Raw genomic sequence first — 20,186 nt, 5'->3', positions numbered from 1 at the left:
TTTCTGGGAATCATGTGCTTTCGAATATGGGATCCCGGGCCCAAGCAACCAATGGCACAACAACGGCCCTTTAAAGTGGTCAAAAAAAGAAAAAAAATCAAAAAAAAAATCGAAAATCGAAGCTTGGAGTTCTGTGCGCAATCTATCTTGCTCCCTTCATGCCAATTTGCAGCCCAAACAAAAAATATTTGTCGTAGGAGATAGGTTTTGAGCGAGTACATGTCGAACATTTCAGAAACGGTTCATTGTGAATATCTCTAAGAGAAAGAGTCTGATTTTGATGAAACTTGGGTGAAATGTGTACAATATGGCTAGCTCGCATGTACACAAAAATGAATGGTTGCTTAGCTCCGTTGCTTTGCAACAGCTAAAATACTTTATCGTACATTGTACACTTATTGTGGACTGTACAAAAAAATCAATACCTCCGAAACTGGACCTCCGAGGGACCTGTTTTTTTTGTGCCCAAGGAGAATGTCTTCCAGCATCATATAAAAACATAAAATCTTTAGCGAATAGATAAATGGAATTACCAGGGCTGCCATTTGTTAGAGTATCTTTGGAAACATGCCTGAAATTTCACAAGGCGGGTTTCTGGGCGAAAACTAAGAGGGCTGTGATAATCATATTTATTGTGCTAAATTGATTGATAGCATGTACATGAATATCGGCTGGTTGCGTCGGCCAGCTTTCCATCGAGAGCGAGCAGCCATGTCGCCTTCCGGCTTGTCTGTTGGGTCGTCGATCCAGTCAGAAAATTTTTTTTCCAAAAAATCTTTTTTCTAAAAAAACTTTTTTTTTTTGATCGACCCTTATTATCAGTATTTCCGTCGATATGTTTGTTGGGCAGTCGATCCAGTCGAAAAAATTGTATTTTTTTAATTTTGAAATTTGTTCTACCCTGATCAGTTTTTCCGTCGATGTGTTTGTTGGGTCGTCGATCCAGTCGAAAAAATTTTATTTTTTTAATTCTGAATTTGTTCTACCCTTATTATCAGTTTTTCCGTCGATATGTTTGTAAGTTGGGTAGTCGATCCAGTCGAAAAAAAAAATTAAAAAAAATTTTTTTGGGGGGAAATTTGTTCTTCCCTGATTATCAGTTTTTCCGTCGATATGTTTGTCTGTCGGTCTATCTGTCTGTCTGTCCCTCTGTTCGGTCCAGTGCTCCGTTAACACAATGGCGATTTTGATGAAACTTGGTTGGGAGGTTCATACCATGACCTGGTATGAACAATGAGAACCGTTGCTATGGACACCACCGTTGCCGAGCAATGGGACTTTGAAATTTTTGAAAAATCAAAAAAGTTTCTTTTTTCGAAAATCAAAAATCGGGCCACGAGCGACTGTGGGCGGTACATTCAGCCATATTGTCAAAAATTTCCAGCCGGATCCTATGAAAACTGTCGGAGAAGATAGACTTTAAATGAACCCTGGTCAAAACCAATAAAAAATGAAGTTCGTTATATCTCAGAGACTGTGAGTCAGATATACATGAAACTGGTATGATAGGTTCATGGTATGTCCTCGTTGTGTGTGAGAAAGAACTGTTACTATGGACCCCTCCGTTGCCTAGCAACGGCCGAAAAACCTCTAAATGTGGGGGTATTTTAACGAAAAAACAATCTGCAGCATTAACCCTTGAAGCTGGAATCATGAATTTTCTTGTGCTTAATCCTCAGGTCATTCCCCATCGAACGGGCCCATCGCGTCAGGTTCTATTGGGTAGGCGACTACCCATGTCCGCCTACCGGCTTGTCTGTCTGTTCGGTCCAGTGCTCCGTTAATACAATGGAGATTTCGATGAAACTTGGTGTGTAGGTTCAGACCATGACCAAGTTGTGTGCAAATGAGAACCGTTGCTATGGACACCACCGTTGCCTAGCAACGGTTCTTTGAAATTTTTGAAAAATCATAAAAAAATTATTTTTTCAAAAATCAAAAATCGGGCCACGAGTGACTGTGGGCAGTACATTCAGCCATATTGTCAAAAATTTCCAGCCGAATCCAATTAAAACTATCGGAGAAGATAGACTTTGAATGAACCCTGGTCGAAAACAATAAAAAACGAAGTTCCTTATATCTCAGAGACTGTGAGTCAGATATACATGAAACTGGTATGGTAGGTTCATGGTCGATCCTAGTTATGTGTGAGAAAGAACCGTTGCTATGGTCCCCTCCGTTGCCTAGCATCGGCGGACTACCCATGTCCGCCTACCGGCTTGTCTGTCTGTCTGTCTGTCCCGAGCATAGCTCCGTGGGTTTTGATCCGATCCTGATAAAATTTTGGTGGGAGGTTTATATCATGATCTCGTTGTGTTTTCCTGAGAATGGGCATGGTGCGCCCATTATGGGCGGAGCCACGCCCCAAAAACATGTGTTTTTAGGGGGTATCCGATTTCAATTTGCATCTTCTCCGAGGGGTTTGTCGAATCTGACAGGAGTTTCAGTAATTGGTAAACCCAATGGCACCTGCATAGCCCCACCGAGCTCGATTTTTCATTTTCGTCCCAAGGCCAAGGTCACCAGGTCACGAACTTAGAAAATTGCGAATTTTGACATAAAAATCATACGACCGCCCAAACTTTGACAGCGAGGATGACAATATTTTTAATGCAAAATGTTGAGGTCATTCACCACCTCAAGTCTTCAAACCATCTTGCTCTATCTCGAACACCTTGCTCGTGGTGCCCCATTCAAGTTTGTTTTTACGCTGATTTCATCAAGCATGGATAATTATCCGAGGAGTGTGAAATGCCATTCAGCCTATGTGACGTTATATTTTTCCTGGAATGTTCCAGAGGAAGTTTTGCACAAAAGGTCATAATCCTTGACCTTTGACCTTTAAAGTTCACAAAGGTCAAATTTTCAAAGTTGTGGGAATCAAACCGGGTTTTCGACCTTCTTCGACGAACTAACTCCAAGAAGCTTTAGCACGTATCCTGTTTCCTTATTTTAATGTTCACAACATTGTTTTGTGACCTTTAAAGGTTATGCAAAGGTCAAATTTTTAAAGTTGTTGAACGAAACCCGGTTTTCGACATTTTGCAGCGAAGAACGTGTCACTCGTACCACATCATGTTGATCATTTTTTATAACTTGGTCAAGCATTATCACATTGTCTCATCCTTGACTTCTGAAACAATCTACATCGTCAAATACCGTTCGTGAACCATCGTCGTCTTCAGACTTGTTATTTATTATTTTTATCTTTCCAGCTATCATTTCCAGATTGAGTTTGTTTTCAACACCCAAGCTCTCGAGGTCTTTGTCTCCAATTTTATTTTTGTTTTTTACATTTTGAATTCTCTTTTTCAGTTTTCGGTTTGTCTATCCTTTCCTGAACTGATGTATTTGTCCAATGTGTTCAATGTGTCTGTGTGCGTTTGTGTCTGTCTATCTATGTGTCCACGTCTTCATATTGCTACGGCTGTGGAAATTCGCATTACACCATGAAGGGCCCGTGGGTGAGATAACTCTAAGTACATATGTAGTTTGCCCCAAACCAGTTGTTTGGAGGGAATTTATGTGATTCATTCGGGCTGCGACGATTTTGAGATAGCCGTTTTTCTGTTCTATCTTTATTTTGAACCAACCACGTCAACCGCCATCACACAACAACCACCAACCACAACCCCGCTTCACAACAACCACAACCACACCTGCCTCTCAACAACCACGCCATCCTCACCACTCCGCCAGCAACCGTCAACATCTCCACGAACACAAAAGGGGAACAACAACAACTCCCACACCGATTTCTCTGGTAAACAAGAATGACGGTTGGAACTCAACTCCCACCCTGATTTCTCTGGTGGAATGTTCCCCCCCCCTCGTGCCGCGAAGGGAGGGGCGGGGTGCCGGGGAAATAAAAGGGCGCACGGAAGCGCCGCTAACAAGAGGTCAGGTCAGGGCGGTCGGTGAGTGTCAGTGTCAGTCAGCGGTTCATGGTCTTCTGCCCGTCTGGGTCTTGGAGAAGCGGTCCGTAGAGCGACCCGCTCATTGGAGCTTGCAGTCGGTGGAGAGTCCGGACGTCGTAGAGGGGACGCGGACTGGAGGCGCCCCTCTGCCAGCTGTGTCGCGCGGACCTGCGCATTCGTACAAGGAGCGCCGGAGAGAGCTCGCCCACCATCGCACCGCGAGGGTGCAGGTAACCTGCAACGGTCTCATGGGACTCATTCGGTCTGCCAAGTCCCACGCCATAAAAGCCCACAGGCCCCGTCTGCCCCCTTGTCTATGAGGGTGGCTTCTTTCCTTTGCTTTCGAATGAATGTGTGTTGGCGCCGTCTGTAAAGTACAACTGTATAAGTGTTGCCGTGTGTATGCGTATTCGGTTTAACTCTTGCTTTTGCTTTATATGTGCATTTTGATTATTGTGGCTGTATATACGTGCTTTCCGTGTGCCGCGGAATAAATGTGCATTGTGTTGAACTGTTTTCCCGTTTCGCTTCGTCTCCTTCCTTTTAATTGACCCTCCATCCTGCTTCATGGAAAGGGTTCGTAGTGGGCTTAATACGCCCGATAATTAATCGGAACCATCGAGGCCGACGATAACACCGCTCGGTTATCACTGTAGCACGGAACGGACCGCTTAAGCGGTTCGTGTCCGGAGTCGGCCTGTGGCGTGGTGCGATCGCACGGTCGACCATTCGCGCAGGTACTTAGGTAGATCGAATTTGGCGAGCAACCCTATCCTGCGTGGGTGGGCAATTGGCACGATCGTCGTGAGGTTAAACCCCCACCCGTGACTAGCTCCCGGCGTTGCTCCGAGTGGGTCACGACTGAATTGTCCGTCCGGTGGGCGACGTGCCGCGATTCGAGTCACGTGGCCGTCCGCACGCCGGCGGGCGCGAATTCGCAACAACATTTTCACTTTAAAAATTTATTTCCCTGTTTCTGCTTGTCCGATCGATGCAAAATTTTAAACGTCGGAGGAACTCCCGATGGACAATGTTTTTATTGTTAACATTGTTGTCATTTGTCACATGGTATGGCAGCCATATTGAATAAAGGGAAAAATTGAATATCATTTTCTGAAACCACCCAACGAAAATAATTGAAATTTTGCATGTGTTATCAACTCCCCATGGGGTATATAGTGTGATAATGATGACGTCATCAGTGAAGTGTTATTCCAGCCATGATTGGTTTAATTGAAATCCTCTGAAAAATATGAAACTTCCTTTATCTGACCAATGACCAGACGTGAGTTAATAATTACATTTTTGACGTTCATAACCCATTCTAAGAAACAATGTGATATAATAGGGTGCATGGATGATACGAGCATGTGGGCCATGATAGTAGTGGCCATAATAGTGGGGTATTCAGTTAATAATGGTAATTTTGTTCAAAATGAACGTGCAAGGTGAGACTATGTGCTCTCGGAGTGCTGTTCAACTTTTAAAAGTGATTTATTGATGTTTTTGCTCCATTGTTAATTTGCAGAGAAAAAATTTGAAAAGTCTTCAAGTGTCAACTGTTCCTCGTCATTTCACAGAGAAGTTTCTTTCGATCATCACCTGACAGAGACTTTTTGTCAGGATGTTGACAAGTTTTGGGGTGCGTCTACAAACAACAACAACTGCGACAGGTTTATCAATGTCTTGCAACAGGAGAGCCAAAGAAGTGAGAAGACAAACAATTTTTCTGTTACCAACAAAGACTTCACCTCCTCATCGTGTTTAAAAGGATGTGTTGAAATATGCGTAGGTGAGACGTCATACAGGTGCACTGTGTGTCAGAAGGGATTTGCTTCTTCTTCATATCTGTTGACACATCAAACGTTGCACACCGGTGAGAAATCCTACAAGTGTTCACAATGCAGGAAGGCTTTTTGTTCTTCATCAAATTTATATCGTCATCAAAAAATACATTTGGGGTGTAAACCCTTCAAGTGTTCTGTGTGTAACAAGGCGTTTAATCAATCATCAAATTTACATCAACATGAACGAATACATTCCGGGTATAAACCCTTCAAGTGTTCTGTGTGCTCGAAGGCCTTTTATTCGTCATCAGCTTTAAATTATCATCAAAAAACACATTCCGGGGATAGACCCTACAAGTGTTCTGTTTGCAACAAAACATTTTTTTCTTCATCAACTTTACATAACCATGAACGAATACATACGGGGTGTAAACCCTACAAGTGTTCTGTGTGTAACAAGGCGTTTAATCAATCATCAAATTTACATAAACATGAACGAATACATACGGGGTGTAAACCCTACAAGTGTTCTGTGTGTAACAAGGCGTTTAATCAATCAACAAATTTACATAAACATGAACAAATACATTCTGGGAATAAACCCCACAAGTGTTCTGTTTGTAACAAGGCATTTGTTTCTTCATCAACTTTATCTCGTCATCTAAAAATACACACGAAGATACAACAGAGGTGTGAATCCCGTGTTATCAGGAAAATGACCAAATACCGGGATCTGGAAAATGAAGTCAAAATAACCTGGAAGTTGAAGAGTGTCGACATTGTGTCAGTGATAGCTGCGGCAAATGGAGTGATGAAGAAGAACCTCTATTAGATCTTCCAAAATATCCCTGGGAATGAATATTACTACAAACTAACTACAGTTAGAGACTGTCTGGGGTTCAGTGACGATCCTGAAAATATCCATCGGAACAAAACTCTGCGAACAAGAAAACGTCACAATTGCTCGAACAAACATGACCCTTTCACAAAATGGAGGTGGATACACACACACACACACAACCACATGAATACACTCAAACAATCACACAAATACACTCAAACACACACAACCATACCAACACACAATCACGTTATACATCCTTTTTAGACATACATAAACATACACACCTTTTATACCTTTTCTACGTATAGATTATAAACTTGAACTGGAATCCTATTTTGTTTCTCAAAATTTGGGATATCTTTAATCCCATGTCTGTGTTTATTCTTCCTCTTGTCGGGAGTTCTTCACATCACCAGTCAGGGTTTATTCTTTGCATGTCCTTATGATCAGGTGTACAGGTGTGAACCATTAAATTGTTTGTTTTTCCCAATCGTTTCAGCCTTCATCGTTGATAACTTTCCCATGAATTATTTTACCGAGTTACACTACTAGCACACAGGTGCATCCTTGGAGATGAGTTTCAGCAACATACTGCAGTTGCGAAGGAGAAAATGCTCTCACATCGAGGGAAAAACCCAAGGAACCTCGTGAATACTGGGGGCTGTGTTTATTTATATAAAAAACACATTGATAAACAAGAAAAAGAGCAATCAGAGATCGCAGACCCTCGCCAGGACTTGTTTTGTGTGGTGTTAGTGTACTTTTATGTCGTGTATTTTGTGTGACGTTTGTGTACTGCTGTGTTACATAATGAATTAGACATAATTAGAACTGCCTCTTTATAACTGCTGGAAGTGATGACCGGGTTCGAAGTAGTCCCGCTTTGATGCAACCCCACTTTGATCGGACACCTGACCCTGACCCTGACCCTTGAAGTGTTTTTTTATTATCATTAATTATTAAATTGAATTTGGAAACTTGGTCCGCTTGGCCGGTGCCGCACCACTCAAGTACACAGTTTACCTTCACACGGTGGGTTTTCCTTGGCAGGAGACTTGGCGGAATAACCTAAAAGGGTTCAAACGATACGAAGATAGGTTCGGAAGTAACGAGGTCGAGATTAGACAAGCCGCGAATAGTTCTAACTCGAGGAGTTAGTGTGCATCGATTGTTCTCGAAACAAATCGTTTGTCATTGATATTGCAACGATTTCTCGCCCGCCGGTGTGCGAACGAGCTCGTTCAACCGAATCGTGGCCGACTCGCCCACCGAACGTGCAATTCAGTCGCGACTTTCTGGAACAACGCCGAAAACCAGTCACGGGTGTGCTCCAAGCACACCACAACCTTGTCCGCACTCTCCCCACGCTGCAGGGTCCGATCGCCGAATAATCGATTTACCTAATTATTAGCGCGGGTAGATTACCGAGACATTGTACCTCAACGGGACCGCTTGGAAACGAGCCGCTTAAGCAGCTCGCTTTCTTTTGGGATAACTGAGCGGGGTATGATCGCGCAGTCCCGTTGGACCCGATCACTTTATCGGCTTTTTAAAAACCAACTATATCCCGAGTGCAAGATGGCAGCTCAATGGGGGAAAAGACACAACGAACGGGATACATTTAAACGAGTACATTTATTTCACACGTATCCAGTCAGGTATTCATGCAAGAAAAGCACGTATTCGAGCATGCACAGATGCAATTATACAGCCAACAAAAACAATACAAAGGAACTACTACCGTTGATTTATTCTTTAGTCACTTATACACAGTTCTACTTATCGGACTCGGCGCCACAACTTTCATACAAAGAAAAGCAAGGAAAAACCCCCTCAAAGACAATGGGTAGACTGGACCTCTTGGGGTCTTTATATCATGGAGCTTTGAGGACCAAAGGAGCTCCAAGAGGCCACGCAGGTTACTCGCTTCCTCGCTGGGGCGACCCGCGAGGCGACCCGTGATCAAGGACGTTCCGTCCCCACGGCAGTTGGCGTAACCGCGGCTCGGCCGCGGCCTGGTGATTCGGGCCCCAGCCGGCAACGCCTGAGCGGAACGAACGGGTCTTTGCTCTTTCTGAGTTGATGCTCTTTAAGAACCCGTCCGTCCCTCAGCGATGCTCGGACTGTTCCGAAGCCCGATCACCTCAGACTGTTCGGTGCTGGTTGGCGAGCTTTCTCCGGCTCTCTCGACGTCCTGCACACGAACACGCAGCTCCGCACGGCACAGTAGGCTGAGCCGTGCTCCCAGCCCGCGTCTCCTCCGCTCTCCTCAGCTTCTCCACCGACTGCAGCCTTCAGGCTCCAGGCGCTCTGAACCCCGACAGACACTCCACCGACTCCCTGCGCTTGGCGCTCCGCTCGCCCTTTTATAGGGCCCGAGAGACGAGGTTTGGCCTTCGATCCCTCACCTCTGATCTCTGACCCCCCCGCTGGCTCCACCCCTCTCGATCTCCTGATCCGATTCTGGGACGAAGCTTGTACAGAGCGGACGTGCGCGTTGTCGTTGTTTTGAAGGCGGTTGTGGAGAGGGTGGTGGGTGGTTGGCGTAGTGGAGAAGGTGGTTGGTGGTTGGCGTGGTGGAGAAGGTGGTTGGTGGTTGGCGTTGTGGTTGGTCCAAAATAACGATAGTAAAAGAAAAACGGCTCCCTCAAAGATCACAGCCCAGGTGACACGAATAAACCCATTAGACAACGGTGGGGAAATCTATGTGAACACAAACTTATCGGCATAACTGATCTAAGGACCTACATGGTGCTCTGCGAATTTCCACAGTCGTAACAATCTCAAAGCAAACAATAAGTTTTCCATTCCGGGGAGGAGAGATAATGGTCCATGACGTACAAACGGAAATTGTGAGCAAATAAATCTGATAATTATTTTCAAGTCTTTGTGGGTTTGTGCGTTATTCTTTCACGGCCGAACCGTAGCACCTGGAGGCACCATATTTTGGGTGTAGGTAGTTCAGAATTCGTGCAAGGTTTGGGGATTCAAGCTCTGAACACCACCTCCCCCTCCACACACACACCAAATCTCCACCCCCACAAGGAAATTATCGGGCTGGGCCAATGCACACCAAATTTTGCATATGTGCTGCAGGTACCCAGGGTCAAGTCATCGGCATAACAGTCCCTTTGCCCCACAGGGTAATTCTCTCCATGTATGTGTGTTTGTACGCCTGAAAAACAATAAACTGATCTCAAACAAGGAGCTGAGGACATTTGGCCCATCATTGCCGTGGTGCACTCTCCGGTGAGTTTTTTTTTTGCAATAGCTTTAAACACCAGTCTTCCTGGGCCCGGTTGCGAGAAGCCCGAATAACTTAACCATTGGATAAGAGCGGTGGTTAATTTTAACCAGTGGTTAAAATTCGTATGCCCTGGTTAACTATCCGAAGGCTAATCTATGGTTGGACGGGTTTCCGCTGGATAAGGTGTGGATAAACTTGATTGGTCGATGGCAATGTCCCACCATGCATTGCACTGTCTTCTCAACTTGGCTGCAGGTTGTGGCACGACCTAAATGGTCTTCCTTTCTAATAGAGCACGATCATAAAACTCACCCTGCCGCCTGCCAGGCACCTTCACTCCCAAACTTCTGTCATTGAACCTTTTCCCACATTTCATCTGGCGTCCATTTCCCCCATCTGGCCTCCAGAGCCATTCGCAAAGTCCTTCCTTGGCACGCCTGAGCTCACAACCACATACAAAGCTTTCATCCGCAGCCTGATGGAGTACTGCTCTCCCCTCTGGGCTGGTGCCCCTGCTTCAGCTTCACGCTGTGGAAACCAAGGCTTTTCGGATCATTGGTGTCTCCCGCCATGAGGCTGAGTCTTTGGGTTTCTCACTCTCACCGCAGGCAGGTCAGTGGTCTTTCTGTCTTCTACCGTCTCCTCTCCGGTCTCGCCCCCCCTGCTCCGTCTGTGCTCTGTCCCTCCTATATTTCCAGAGTGCTCAAGGTCTGCCAGCAACCCCTTTCTGGTAAAAACTACCAAAATCACGAATCACTGCTCACCTTCACTCTTTCATTCCTCTTTTTTCCCGCCTCTGGAGAAAACTCCCACACTCCAATTCCACCCTCCCTCCAGGTCTTCAAAACAGCCTTTCACCACCATCTCATGTCTTCCCCCATCCAACACCACAATCTTTTCTATCCCCGTTAATCCACCCCAAACCCACCTCCTTCACATTCCCTGCTTTCCTTCCTGAAAGTCCTCGTTGCGTCCATCTTGTTTCCCCCGTGTACTTCGTCCGTATCGTTTTTGTCCCCATCTCTGAACGGTGAAGAATCTGCACTTGGAAAAAAAAAATAAACATTCTCGAATCCGGATTCGGATCTTCACCAACATCTGTCCACCAAGTTTGGTGTTCCAAGTTCGGTGCGAGAGCCCAGCACCCTGGAGGTGGAGAGTTGATGTGAAAGGGGGAAGTGAATGTTAAAGTTGAAACGTACGTTGAGAGTGTTTCACAGGGATTTTCCACCGGAAATTGAGGGGCGTGGCTACTCATCAGAGGCTCCTCCCCAGACAACAAAAGGCACACCTCTGTTTTATATTTTTATTTTTGAAACACCATTTGTTAAACAAGAATAACAACAGCTCAATTAAATAAATAACACAGAAAGTACACGTCCCTCGTGTGGATGTAACGCACAGGATCTTGTCCTTCAAACGGCAGTTCAAACATTCCAACCTGTGCTTGCAATCCATGACGGTACAATCAGTGTCAGGGGTTGAGATACGAGTTTGGACGCAGGGGCCTTCAACCCAAAGAGTAGTTATTGCATGAAATGATTTCGCCGGGGAAAGTATGGAGGGAGAAAGAGTAAATATTTTAAATTGGATCGCCGACTCTGTGACTCATGTAATTCACGATCAGAGAAATTTCAATCAGAAAGTGAAGAAGAAGATTCTCGGATGTACCAACGAACCGGAAGTGATTGTTGAGCGAAGAAGAAGTTTCCCGGATGCACCAACGACTCGGAAGTGAGTGTTCCATTTTGTTCATTGGTTACATTCCAGTTTGTTCATTGGTTACAGGTGAATAAAGAAAGCTTCACTGGGCCCAAGTTTAACATTCATATTGTTACGAATTTGGAAAACTATCACACACAACATTCAGGTTCCTATAACTCAGTTATCTCTGTAAGTACGTGTTTTATAGATAGCCCCCTTCCTTTGTTTAATGGGTAAATAAATGAAAATGCGCTGTGATTTATTTTAGGAAACCCTCATCCTCAACGACAGTAAACAGAAATGACGGTTACAAAAAGTATGGTGCAGAAAGAACGACAACTCCCACCCACCGATGCGCTGGGCAGCGCGCCGAGGGGGGAGGGGTTGAGTCACGCCGGAAGTGAGGCGCGCCCGAGAGAGATAAAAAGGAGTGAGAAGAGGATAGAGAGAGCCAGCCACTTAGGAGCCAGCCAGTCAGGAGGAGAGGAGAGCGCTCCTTTCGTTGTCATCCTCATCCTCCTCCGCCTCCTCTTCCGCCGATCGCGAGCCCGGGCGATCACTTGTGCTCATCTTGGCTGGCTGCGGTGGCGCCGCGTGAGTCCCCGGCGACCGGAGCTCTGGAAGGAGGGATCATCCAGCCGCGCGTTCGCGGCCAGGTAGCCAGCCATCCTGCTCCTCAGCTCCCCTATCCTCTGAGCTGAAGGCTGAACAAAGGCCCCAGCCACAACTTTTCTTGGGTGTGTGTGTGTGTGTGTGTGTGTGTGTGTGTGTGTCCGTGGACCCGTCTGTGAAGTAGTGAACTGCATAAGTATTGTTGCGGATTTCGCGCCCGCCGGCGTGCGACGGCCACGTAACTCGAATCGCGGCACGTCGCCCACCGGACGGACAATCCAGTCGTGACCCTCTCGGACTAACGCCGGGAACCAGTCACGGGTGGAACTTTCGGTCTCACCGCGATCGAGCCAATCAGCCCCCGCGTGGGATAGGGTTGCTCGCCAAATTCGACCTACCTAAGTACCCACGCGGAGGGTAGACCGGGCGATTGCACCTCGCCGCAGGTCGACTTCGGACACGGGCCACTTAAGCAACCCGTTCCGTACTATCAGAATAACCGAGCGGTGTTATCGTCGACCTCGACGGTTCGATTAATTATCGGGCGTATTCAGCCCACTACCAACCCTTTACGTGAAGCAAGATGAGGGTTCAATGGGGGAAAAGACGAAGCGAAGCGGGAGAACAGTTCAACAATAAAGCACATTTATTCTCGGCACACGGGAAGCACACAAATACAATTCCACCAAAAGCACACACAAAAAAGAAAACACAATTCCATTTACACAAAAAGCAAATATAAAAGTGAAAACACAGTGCAGAGCTAATACCGACTACCGAGCACACGGCAACACTTATACAATTCTACTTCACAGACGGCGCCGACAACACATACCCAAAACCAAGGAAAAGAAATACCTCAAGAATGAGGCGGGCCTGAGGCCGAGACCGGGTCGCGCCTACCCGTCTGGTGATGAGACGCGGAGCGGCGATGGCGCCTCTCTCCGCGGGCCTCGCGGAGGGTGTCTGGTAGGGGGTGGGAAAAGGGGCCCCCTTTGTCGCACTATCTCAGCGCGGGGGGAAACAGGAGGGGGTTGCTGATGCTCGGGGTATAGAGGATCTTTATTATCCCTGGTGTGCGTCTCCACCTCGGCCAGGTCGCGCTGCCGGCCTCCCTCGGGCGTGCAGCTCCTGGCACCGACGCGAGCACCCCCTCGTCTGCCCTCGCCGCTGCCGCCTCTCCGCCTCTGGACTCTCCACCCTGGACTCTTCTTTGGGCTCCCCTCGTTCGACTCTCTTCAGCTTCTCCAGCTACTGCAGGCTTCGGGCTCCAGACTTCCACACTCGACTCTCCACCCTCCGACTCCTTCTCCCTCCGACTCCTTCTCGTTATGACTGACGAACACCGTCCTTTTATCCCCCCGTAACTTCGCCTTTGACCCCCTCCCTTTGACCTTTCACCTCGCTCCCCATTGGCCCGAGAAAAAGTGGGCGTGAAGGCTTTTTGATCCACAAATTTGCATATATCGATCGCCCTGGGGGCGGGGCCAATTCGCCCCTCGCTCACCGATTGGACGGCAAAAAGTGGGCGTGTGTCGTTTTTGATCCGTTTTTGAAGCACAAAATCCGTGATTTTGTACACGCTGTTCGACGCGCGCCCTGCACGAGTCCAACACTGGCACCCACAGGCGGCGCAAGAACGGTGGCGATGCGACGGTTGCGAGGTGTGACGGGAAGGTCGTGGCGGTTGTGGTGAAGCGGCGTTGTGGTTGGTGGTTGATGTTGTGGTTGTGGTGGTAATCATGGCGGTTGGTCCAAATTAAAGAGAGTAAAAGAAAAACGGCTATCCTGAAGAGTCGCAGCACGCATAAATGACATGTATTCCCACTAGACAACGGGTTTGGGCCTAACTACACATGTACTTACCGAGATACCTCACCTAAGGGACCTGAATGGTGGTTTGCGAATTTGGTAACCGCAACACTACCCCCTCCCCTTTTTACAGACTCGTCCCGAGTCGTCAAATTTTCGTGTGCCATCATGTGTAGTTTTCCCCTAGTACATTTTACCTACGGATCCCTGAGTGCGACATTCATGGTATTCGTGTCCCCAAAATAAATAACCTGAGGGCTGCGTAACTACCTAAACAAACCCACTCACACGGACGACTTAAATAAAATTGCCGGCGCTAGGACAGACATGCCGGGGGCGCACTCATATTTACAGTACATCTTAACCTTAACTTACAAATTTTACACTAAACCATGGCCCAGGATCATTGAACTCTGCAAAAGAAAAGCAGTTAGCAGGGAGCCAGGCTGCTCGCATGCAGTCTCTGGCTCAAAACAATGCAGGTGACAGGGAACGTGGCTGGCTGCTCACACGCAGTCCAAGGCCTTCCCTTTTGAACTGAACGCAGTGAACCACAACGGTGCATGGGCTGCACAAACGCAGTCTCCGTGCCAGCTCAAGTGGCACACGCAATGAACACAACGAATGGATGGACCGAATGCAGTGAACCACAACGGTGCATGGGCTGCACAAATGCAGTCTCCGTGCCAGCTCAAGTGGCACACGCAATGAGCACAACGAATGGATGGATGAACACAAACACGGTGCACGGGCCGCCACTGCAGGCCCGTGTTGTAGCTGCCAACAGGGCAGTTCTCGCAGCTTGCAAACTGTTGCCTTGCGGATCCTGGCGCACATGGAAATGAACAGGGGGGGGGGCAAAGCAAAAATTGAACGGGGCTGGTGAACGTGGGCAGTGGGCATGGCATGGCAAAGGTGCAGGCAACACAGCCCGCAGAAGAAGGCCGCTGCAGGCAAACACAGCCGGCAGATGAACTGGCCGGCACAGGCCTTGAAGCAAAACACGGCCAGCCGATGGCACAGGCCTTGCAGCAAAACAACAGCTGCCGATGAAGTTGGCCGGCCTCCGCCTTGAAGCAAAACACGGCCAGCCGATGAAGTTGGCCAGCCTTTGCCGTTCAGTGGAGGTTGGTGGAGGGAGTGCGGTGGTGCTGGCCACTTGGAAGGCGGGCTCGGACCTACCTACCTGTCTCCCTCCCACCTATCGCCTTTGCCTGTCACTGGACATACCCACTCCCTTAATTTGTCAAACCCCAATTTAGCCCCAACTTATTTTTTTGTTGTTTTTATTTTTACTTCCCCACTATAAATCGTCCCCTAACCCCCTTTATCGTCCTTGTTCGGCTAACCTATCCTGTCACCTAGCCTACTCCCAACCCCTACGTTCCCTTCCCGGAGGGGAATAAGGGAGAGCTAGCGTCCTGTGTCGAGGCCCAACGAAGCCTCAGAATGGCCTCCCCAGAGTTCGGCGATCTAACCCAAAGTGGGTCCAGCGGCCCACAACGAGAGCGAGGGGATGGATGGTGCGGAGGGGTACATCTCCTAATCTACCCTAACCATTTAACTGTTAAACTACCCCGGGGCTTTCAACAAGCGCCTCTCGCTTAAACTATTGGTTCTATCAACCCAGATTCCCGTCACCTGTGTTGGTGTCCTCACAATTTCGGGCCTCACCCCCCAATTTTCTCTCCGTGCCCTCACACGGTCTCCTGGCTGGGACACGTGGCTCCCTCCGGCAGGCACGACCCTCTGCCGAATCTCCCGCTATGGCACCCCCGGGCACTACACTGCCTCCGAGCCTACCAGCTCCCTAACACCGGGGAGTGCCCCCCATGGCACCTCCCCTGAACCGCACACGTGGCAGGCCGGCCTCCCGGGCCCCTTTCCGAGGGTCACCCGTGCCCACAACACTGCCCACGCGTCTAATGGCGCCCCGGGCCCCCGCACCAAGCAGGCGCACCCGTGCCCACTACTCTATCCCGGCCCCCATGGGCCCATGGCCTACCGCGGCCGACTAGCCTGGTGCCCGGGGTACCCACTCAGCGATACTCACCTTTCGCAGCCACGCTCCCAAGCCCGTCAACAGGGCTCCTGCACCCCTCCAAATGGGTCTCGAGCCTACATTCCCACCAACAGCAAAACGACCTCCATTTTTGTTAATTTGACTAACCCAGCTAACTCACTCTACACTGACCCCGGGGGTCCCTTGGGCGGGAGTCACTACTCCCCCCAATCACTCATCGCACCATGCATTCCCCATTCACTCCACACACACAGACCCGCTGGCCTCACTCACTCACCATGTACTCACCTCACAACTCACCAACTCTTCAACACACACACCGCTGAACTCTGCCATCCTTCTAACTACATCCCCTAACTAACTCGTGCTCCCACGTCGTCCCTTAAACTACAGCACGTTCCATTTAACCTACGTAGCTAAACTACGTCCCCGCTACACATCCACAAGTCTGTCCATGTCTCCAAATAATCCCATACTCCATTTTCCCAACCTAAATCTCGCTATCATCCCTCTAACTAATCCATTCCACGGACTCCATGAGGACTTACCCCTGCCCCATGAAGTCGGTCTAACTAAGCTAACCCTTCCCCCTAACTAGTTTCCATCCTGTGCCCAGGGTAAGGGGGTCTTTCACCCCTTGCCCAGGAATCCTGTACACCCGAAAGTGAGGCTTGCTTTTTTTTTTCATGCGCAGCACCTGCGCGGCAACTCAGAGCTCGCGCACTTTGCACCTGCCCGTGACGTCATGCAGCTGCACGTGTTCCTCGTCCCTCCTTGGACGGGACCATCCGGCAGAGATACCCCTCCTGCCGGATTCCAACCCCACGTGCAGCCATGACGTCACCGTGCGCATAAAAAAAACAAGCCCCACGTCTCGAGGGGTTCCCCACGCGAACACGTGTGCTTTGCCCGTTGGAGCTCAACACACACGATCGCGTGGAGAACCCGTCCGGTCCAAATCCATTTACCTGCCTAAACTTTGTCCGTCCGCGGGATCGGCAAATCCACCGCTGGCGTTTCCGGACCGGGACTTCACTCTCGCAACCGAGCACGTGGCGGTCTCGTGCGTTGCACAGCACGAACCGCGTGCTCACTGCTGGGTGAACCCGGCACGGTCCTCGAAACAACTACAGCCGCTACTCGGCTTTCTTTCTTCTGTCGCCTTCGTCGTCGCCATTCGACCCACGCACACCTGCGTGTTACGACGCACACAGTCCACTCCATCACATTCACACGGGGAGACGCGGCTGCGTGCTCCCGCATGCCAACCGACATCTCCCTCTCATACCGCTCTCTCACACACACGGTCTCCCTGGCACACAGCGACCTTGCACACGGCCGTTCACTCACGCGTGCCTCACTACTCACACAAACCATACTACTCACACGTGGTGCTCCATTCACTCGCGCGGGGGAACTCACCCGCGGTGCCTCACCCACACACGCGAGGGCACTCAACCGCTGTGCCTCATCCACACACCGTGCCTCACTCATACACGCGGGGGCACTCACCCGCGGTACCTCACTCATACACACGGCGACACTCACACACGCGGTCTCTTCCACACAACGTCCCTCACTCATACACGCGGGGGCACTCAACCGCGGTGCCTCATCCACACACCGTGCCTCACTCATACACGTGGGGGCACTTAACCGCGGTGCCTCATCCACACACGCGGGGGCACTCACCCGCGGTTCCTCACTCATACTGGCCGTTTCACTCACACACACGGCCTCTTCCACACACGGTTCCTCATCCACACACGGTGCCTCATCCAAACACGGCGTGCTGGGAAGCACGCACTCCAGCACCATCGCCACCACACCATTCACACACGGGGTCGCTTCCACACACGGGGACGCACTCACGCCTTGCACCACACACACAGGGACAACTACACTGGGGATTCGTGTCCCCACAAGGGTCTCCGGGGCCTCTATACCCCCCAAGCTCTCCGTGCACCCGTCCACAGAACTCGTCCCCTCAACCTCGCAAAACACGACCGAACTCACCTGGTCGTGACTCGCCTCGAGGGGGCATACTCCCTCCCCTCGTTCCTGGAGGAGGCCATCCAGGTGCTCGCACCGGGTCCCTGCACGGTCCGCCAGCTCACCCCCATTATCCTCCACTACCTCTGTGTGTGTGTGTGCGTCACTTACCCCGTCTTCCTCGTGTAGTCTTTCCTCTATTTTTTCTATCTCCCGTGTCTCTGCCAACTCTTCACCCTTTACCTCCCTTGTCTCAACTATTATTTCCTTTGTCACGGCCTTCATGCCCGCCTGCAGGCATCGGCCCATGTTCTGCGTCTCACCCCGGAACTTTTCATTTCCTCCTTCATGTTTGCTTCCATTCCGTTTATTTGCTTGTTCATTTCGTTTTTCATTTCATTTGTATTTGTATCCATCTTTTCGTTCATGCCTTTCATTTCGTTTGTATTTGTATCCATCGTCGTTTTTACTTCGTCCATTTGCTTGTTCATGTTCGCAATCATCTTCGCTGTCGTTTCCGCATACATTTTTGCCAGCATGGTGTATAGCTGGGTCATGTCGGGTGCGCTTGGGTGAGCCGTTTCGGCAGGGGTCGGGGAAGGGTTTTGGTGGAGAGGGGGGGGGGAGGTGTCATACACCGCGGCCGCTGCCACACCCACCTCAGGTTCTGGGTTCAGTTGGGGGAGTCCGTGTTCCTGCACAATCAACATTTCCTGCACGGGGATTCCATCCTGGACCATGGACTCTACATTATTACACATATACATTTCTAATACCCCCGGCTCCCGCTCGCCTTGAGACGCCATCTTGCTTCTCGTGAAGGGTTAATTTGCTCGCTCGTAATTTGGAGGGAATCGGGGGTCGCTTCTCTCACCCCTGGACCGATTCCCGTGAATTTAGCCGGAGACAGGACAGCCCGTTTTCCTGTTCTCCGTTACCAGTGCCGTGAGGAGGGCGATGAATTTGTATCGCACGACCTGACACCAGTGTTGCGGTATTCGCGCCCGCCGGCGTGCGACGGCCACGTAACTCGAATCGCGGCACGTCGCCCACCGGACGGACAATCCAGTCGTGACCCTCTCGGACTAACGCCGGGAACCAGTCACGGGTGGACCTTTCGGTCTCACCGCGATCGAGCCAATCAGCCCCCGCGTGGGATAGGGTTGCTCGCCAAATTCGACCTACCTAAGTACCCACGCGGAGGGTAGACCGGGCGATCGCACCTCGCCGCAGGTCGACTTCGGACACGGGCCACTTAAGCGACCCGTTCCGTACTATCAGAATAACCGAGCGGTGTTATCGTCGACCTCGACGGTTCGATTAATTATCGGGCGTATTCAGCCCACTACCAACCCTTTACGTGAAGCAAGATGAGGGTTCAATGGGGGAAAAGACGAAGCGAAGCGGGAGAACAGTTCAACAATAAAGCACATTTATTCTCGGCACACGGGAAGCACACAAATACAATTCCACCAAAAGCACACACAAAAAGAAAACACAATTCCATTTACACAAAAAGCAAATATAAAAGTGAAAACACAGTGCAGAGCTAATACCGACTACCGAGCACACGGCAACACTTATACAATTCTACTTCACAGACGGCGCCGACAACACATACCCAAAACCAAGGAAAAGAAATACCTCAAGAATGAGGCGGGCCTGAGGCCGAGACCGGGTCGCGCCTACCCGTCTGGTGATGAGACGCGGAGCGGCGATGGCGCCTCTCTCCGCGGGCCTCGCGGAGGGTGTCTGGTAGGGGGTGGGAAAAGGGGCCCCCTTTGTCGCACTATCTCAGCGCGGGGGGAAACAGGAGGGGGTTGCTGATGCTCGGGGTATAGAGGATCTTTATTATCCCTGGTGTGCGTCTCCACCTCGGCCAGGTCGCGCTGCCGGCCTCCCTCGGGCGTGCAGCTCCTGGCACCGACGCGAGCACCCCCTCGTCTGCCCTCGCCGCTGCCGCCTCTCCGCCTCTGGACTCTCCACCCTGGACTCTTCTTTGGGCTCCCCTCGTTCAACTCTCTTCAGCTTCTCCAGCTACTGCAGGCTTCGGGCTCCAGACTTCCACACTCGACTCTCCACCCTCCGACTCCTTCTCCCTCCGACTCCTTCTCGTTCTGACTGACGAACACCGTCCTTTTATCCCCCCGTAACTTCGCCTTTGACCCCCTCCCTTTGACCTTTCACCTCGCTCCCCATTGGCCCGAGAAAAAGTGGGCGTGAAGGCTTTTTGATCCACAAATTTGCA

General features: G+C 49.9%; 2 protein-coding genes across 2 annotated transcripts in view; both read left to right on the top strand.

Annotated features, from left to right (window-relative positions):
• Positions 1-5,192: 5,192 nt before the first annotated feature.
• LOC147006317 (uncharacterized) lies at positions 5,193-7,032 on the top strand. Its single transcript, XM_085869066.1, has 2 exons — positions 5,193-5,202; positions 5,446-7,032. Exons 1-2 carry the CDS (start codon positions 5,193-5,195, stop codon positions 6,534-6,536), a joined length of 1,101 nt encoding a protein of 366 aa, XP_085725192.1. The 3' UTR covers positions 6,537-7,032.
• A 4,092-nt stretch (positions 7,033-11,124) lies between these two features.
• Positions 11,125-20,186, top strand: part of LOC147006316 (SNF2 related chromatin remodeling annealing helicase 1-like) — a 44,866-nt gene continuing 35,804 nt past the window's right edge. The window contains exon 1 of the mRNA XM_085869064.1: positions 11,125-11,529. The gene's annotated coding sequence lies outside the window, so the exon portion shown is untranslated. The remainder of the gene's footprint in view (positions 11,530-20,186) is intronic.

The sequence above is a fragment of the Eptatretus burgeri genome, unplaced genomic scaffold, assembly GCF_056783735.1.
Source record: "Eptatretus burgeri isolate ZD-2024b unplaced genomic scaffold, Ebu_testis_v1 Ebu_testis_scaffold_3190, whole genome shotgun sequence".
Lineage (NCBI taxonomy): Eukaryota > Metazoa > Chordata > Myxini > Myxiniformes > Myxinidae > Eptatretus > Eptatretus burgeri.
Note: the sequence above shows the minus strand (reverse complement) of the source record. Positions and strands in the feature narration are given on the sequence as shown.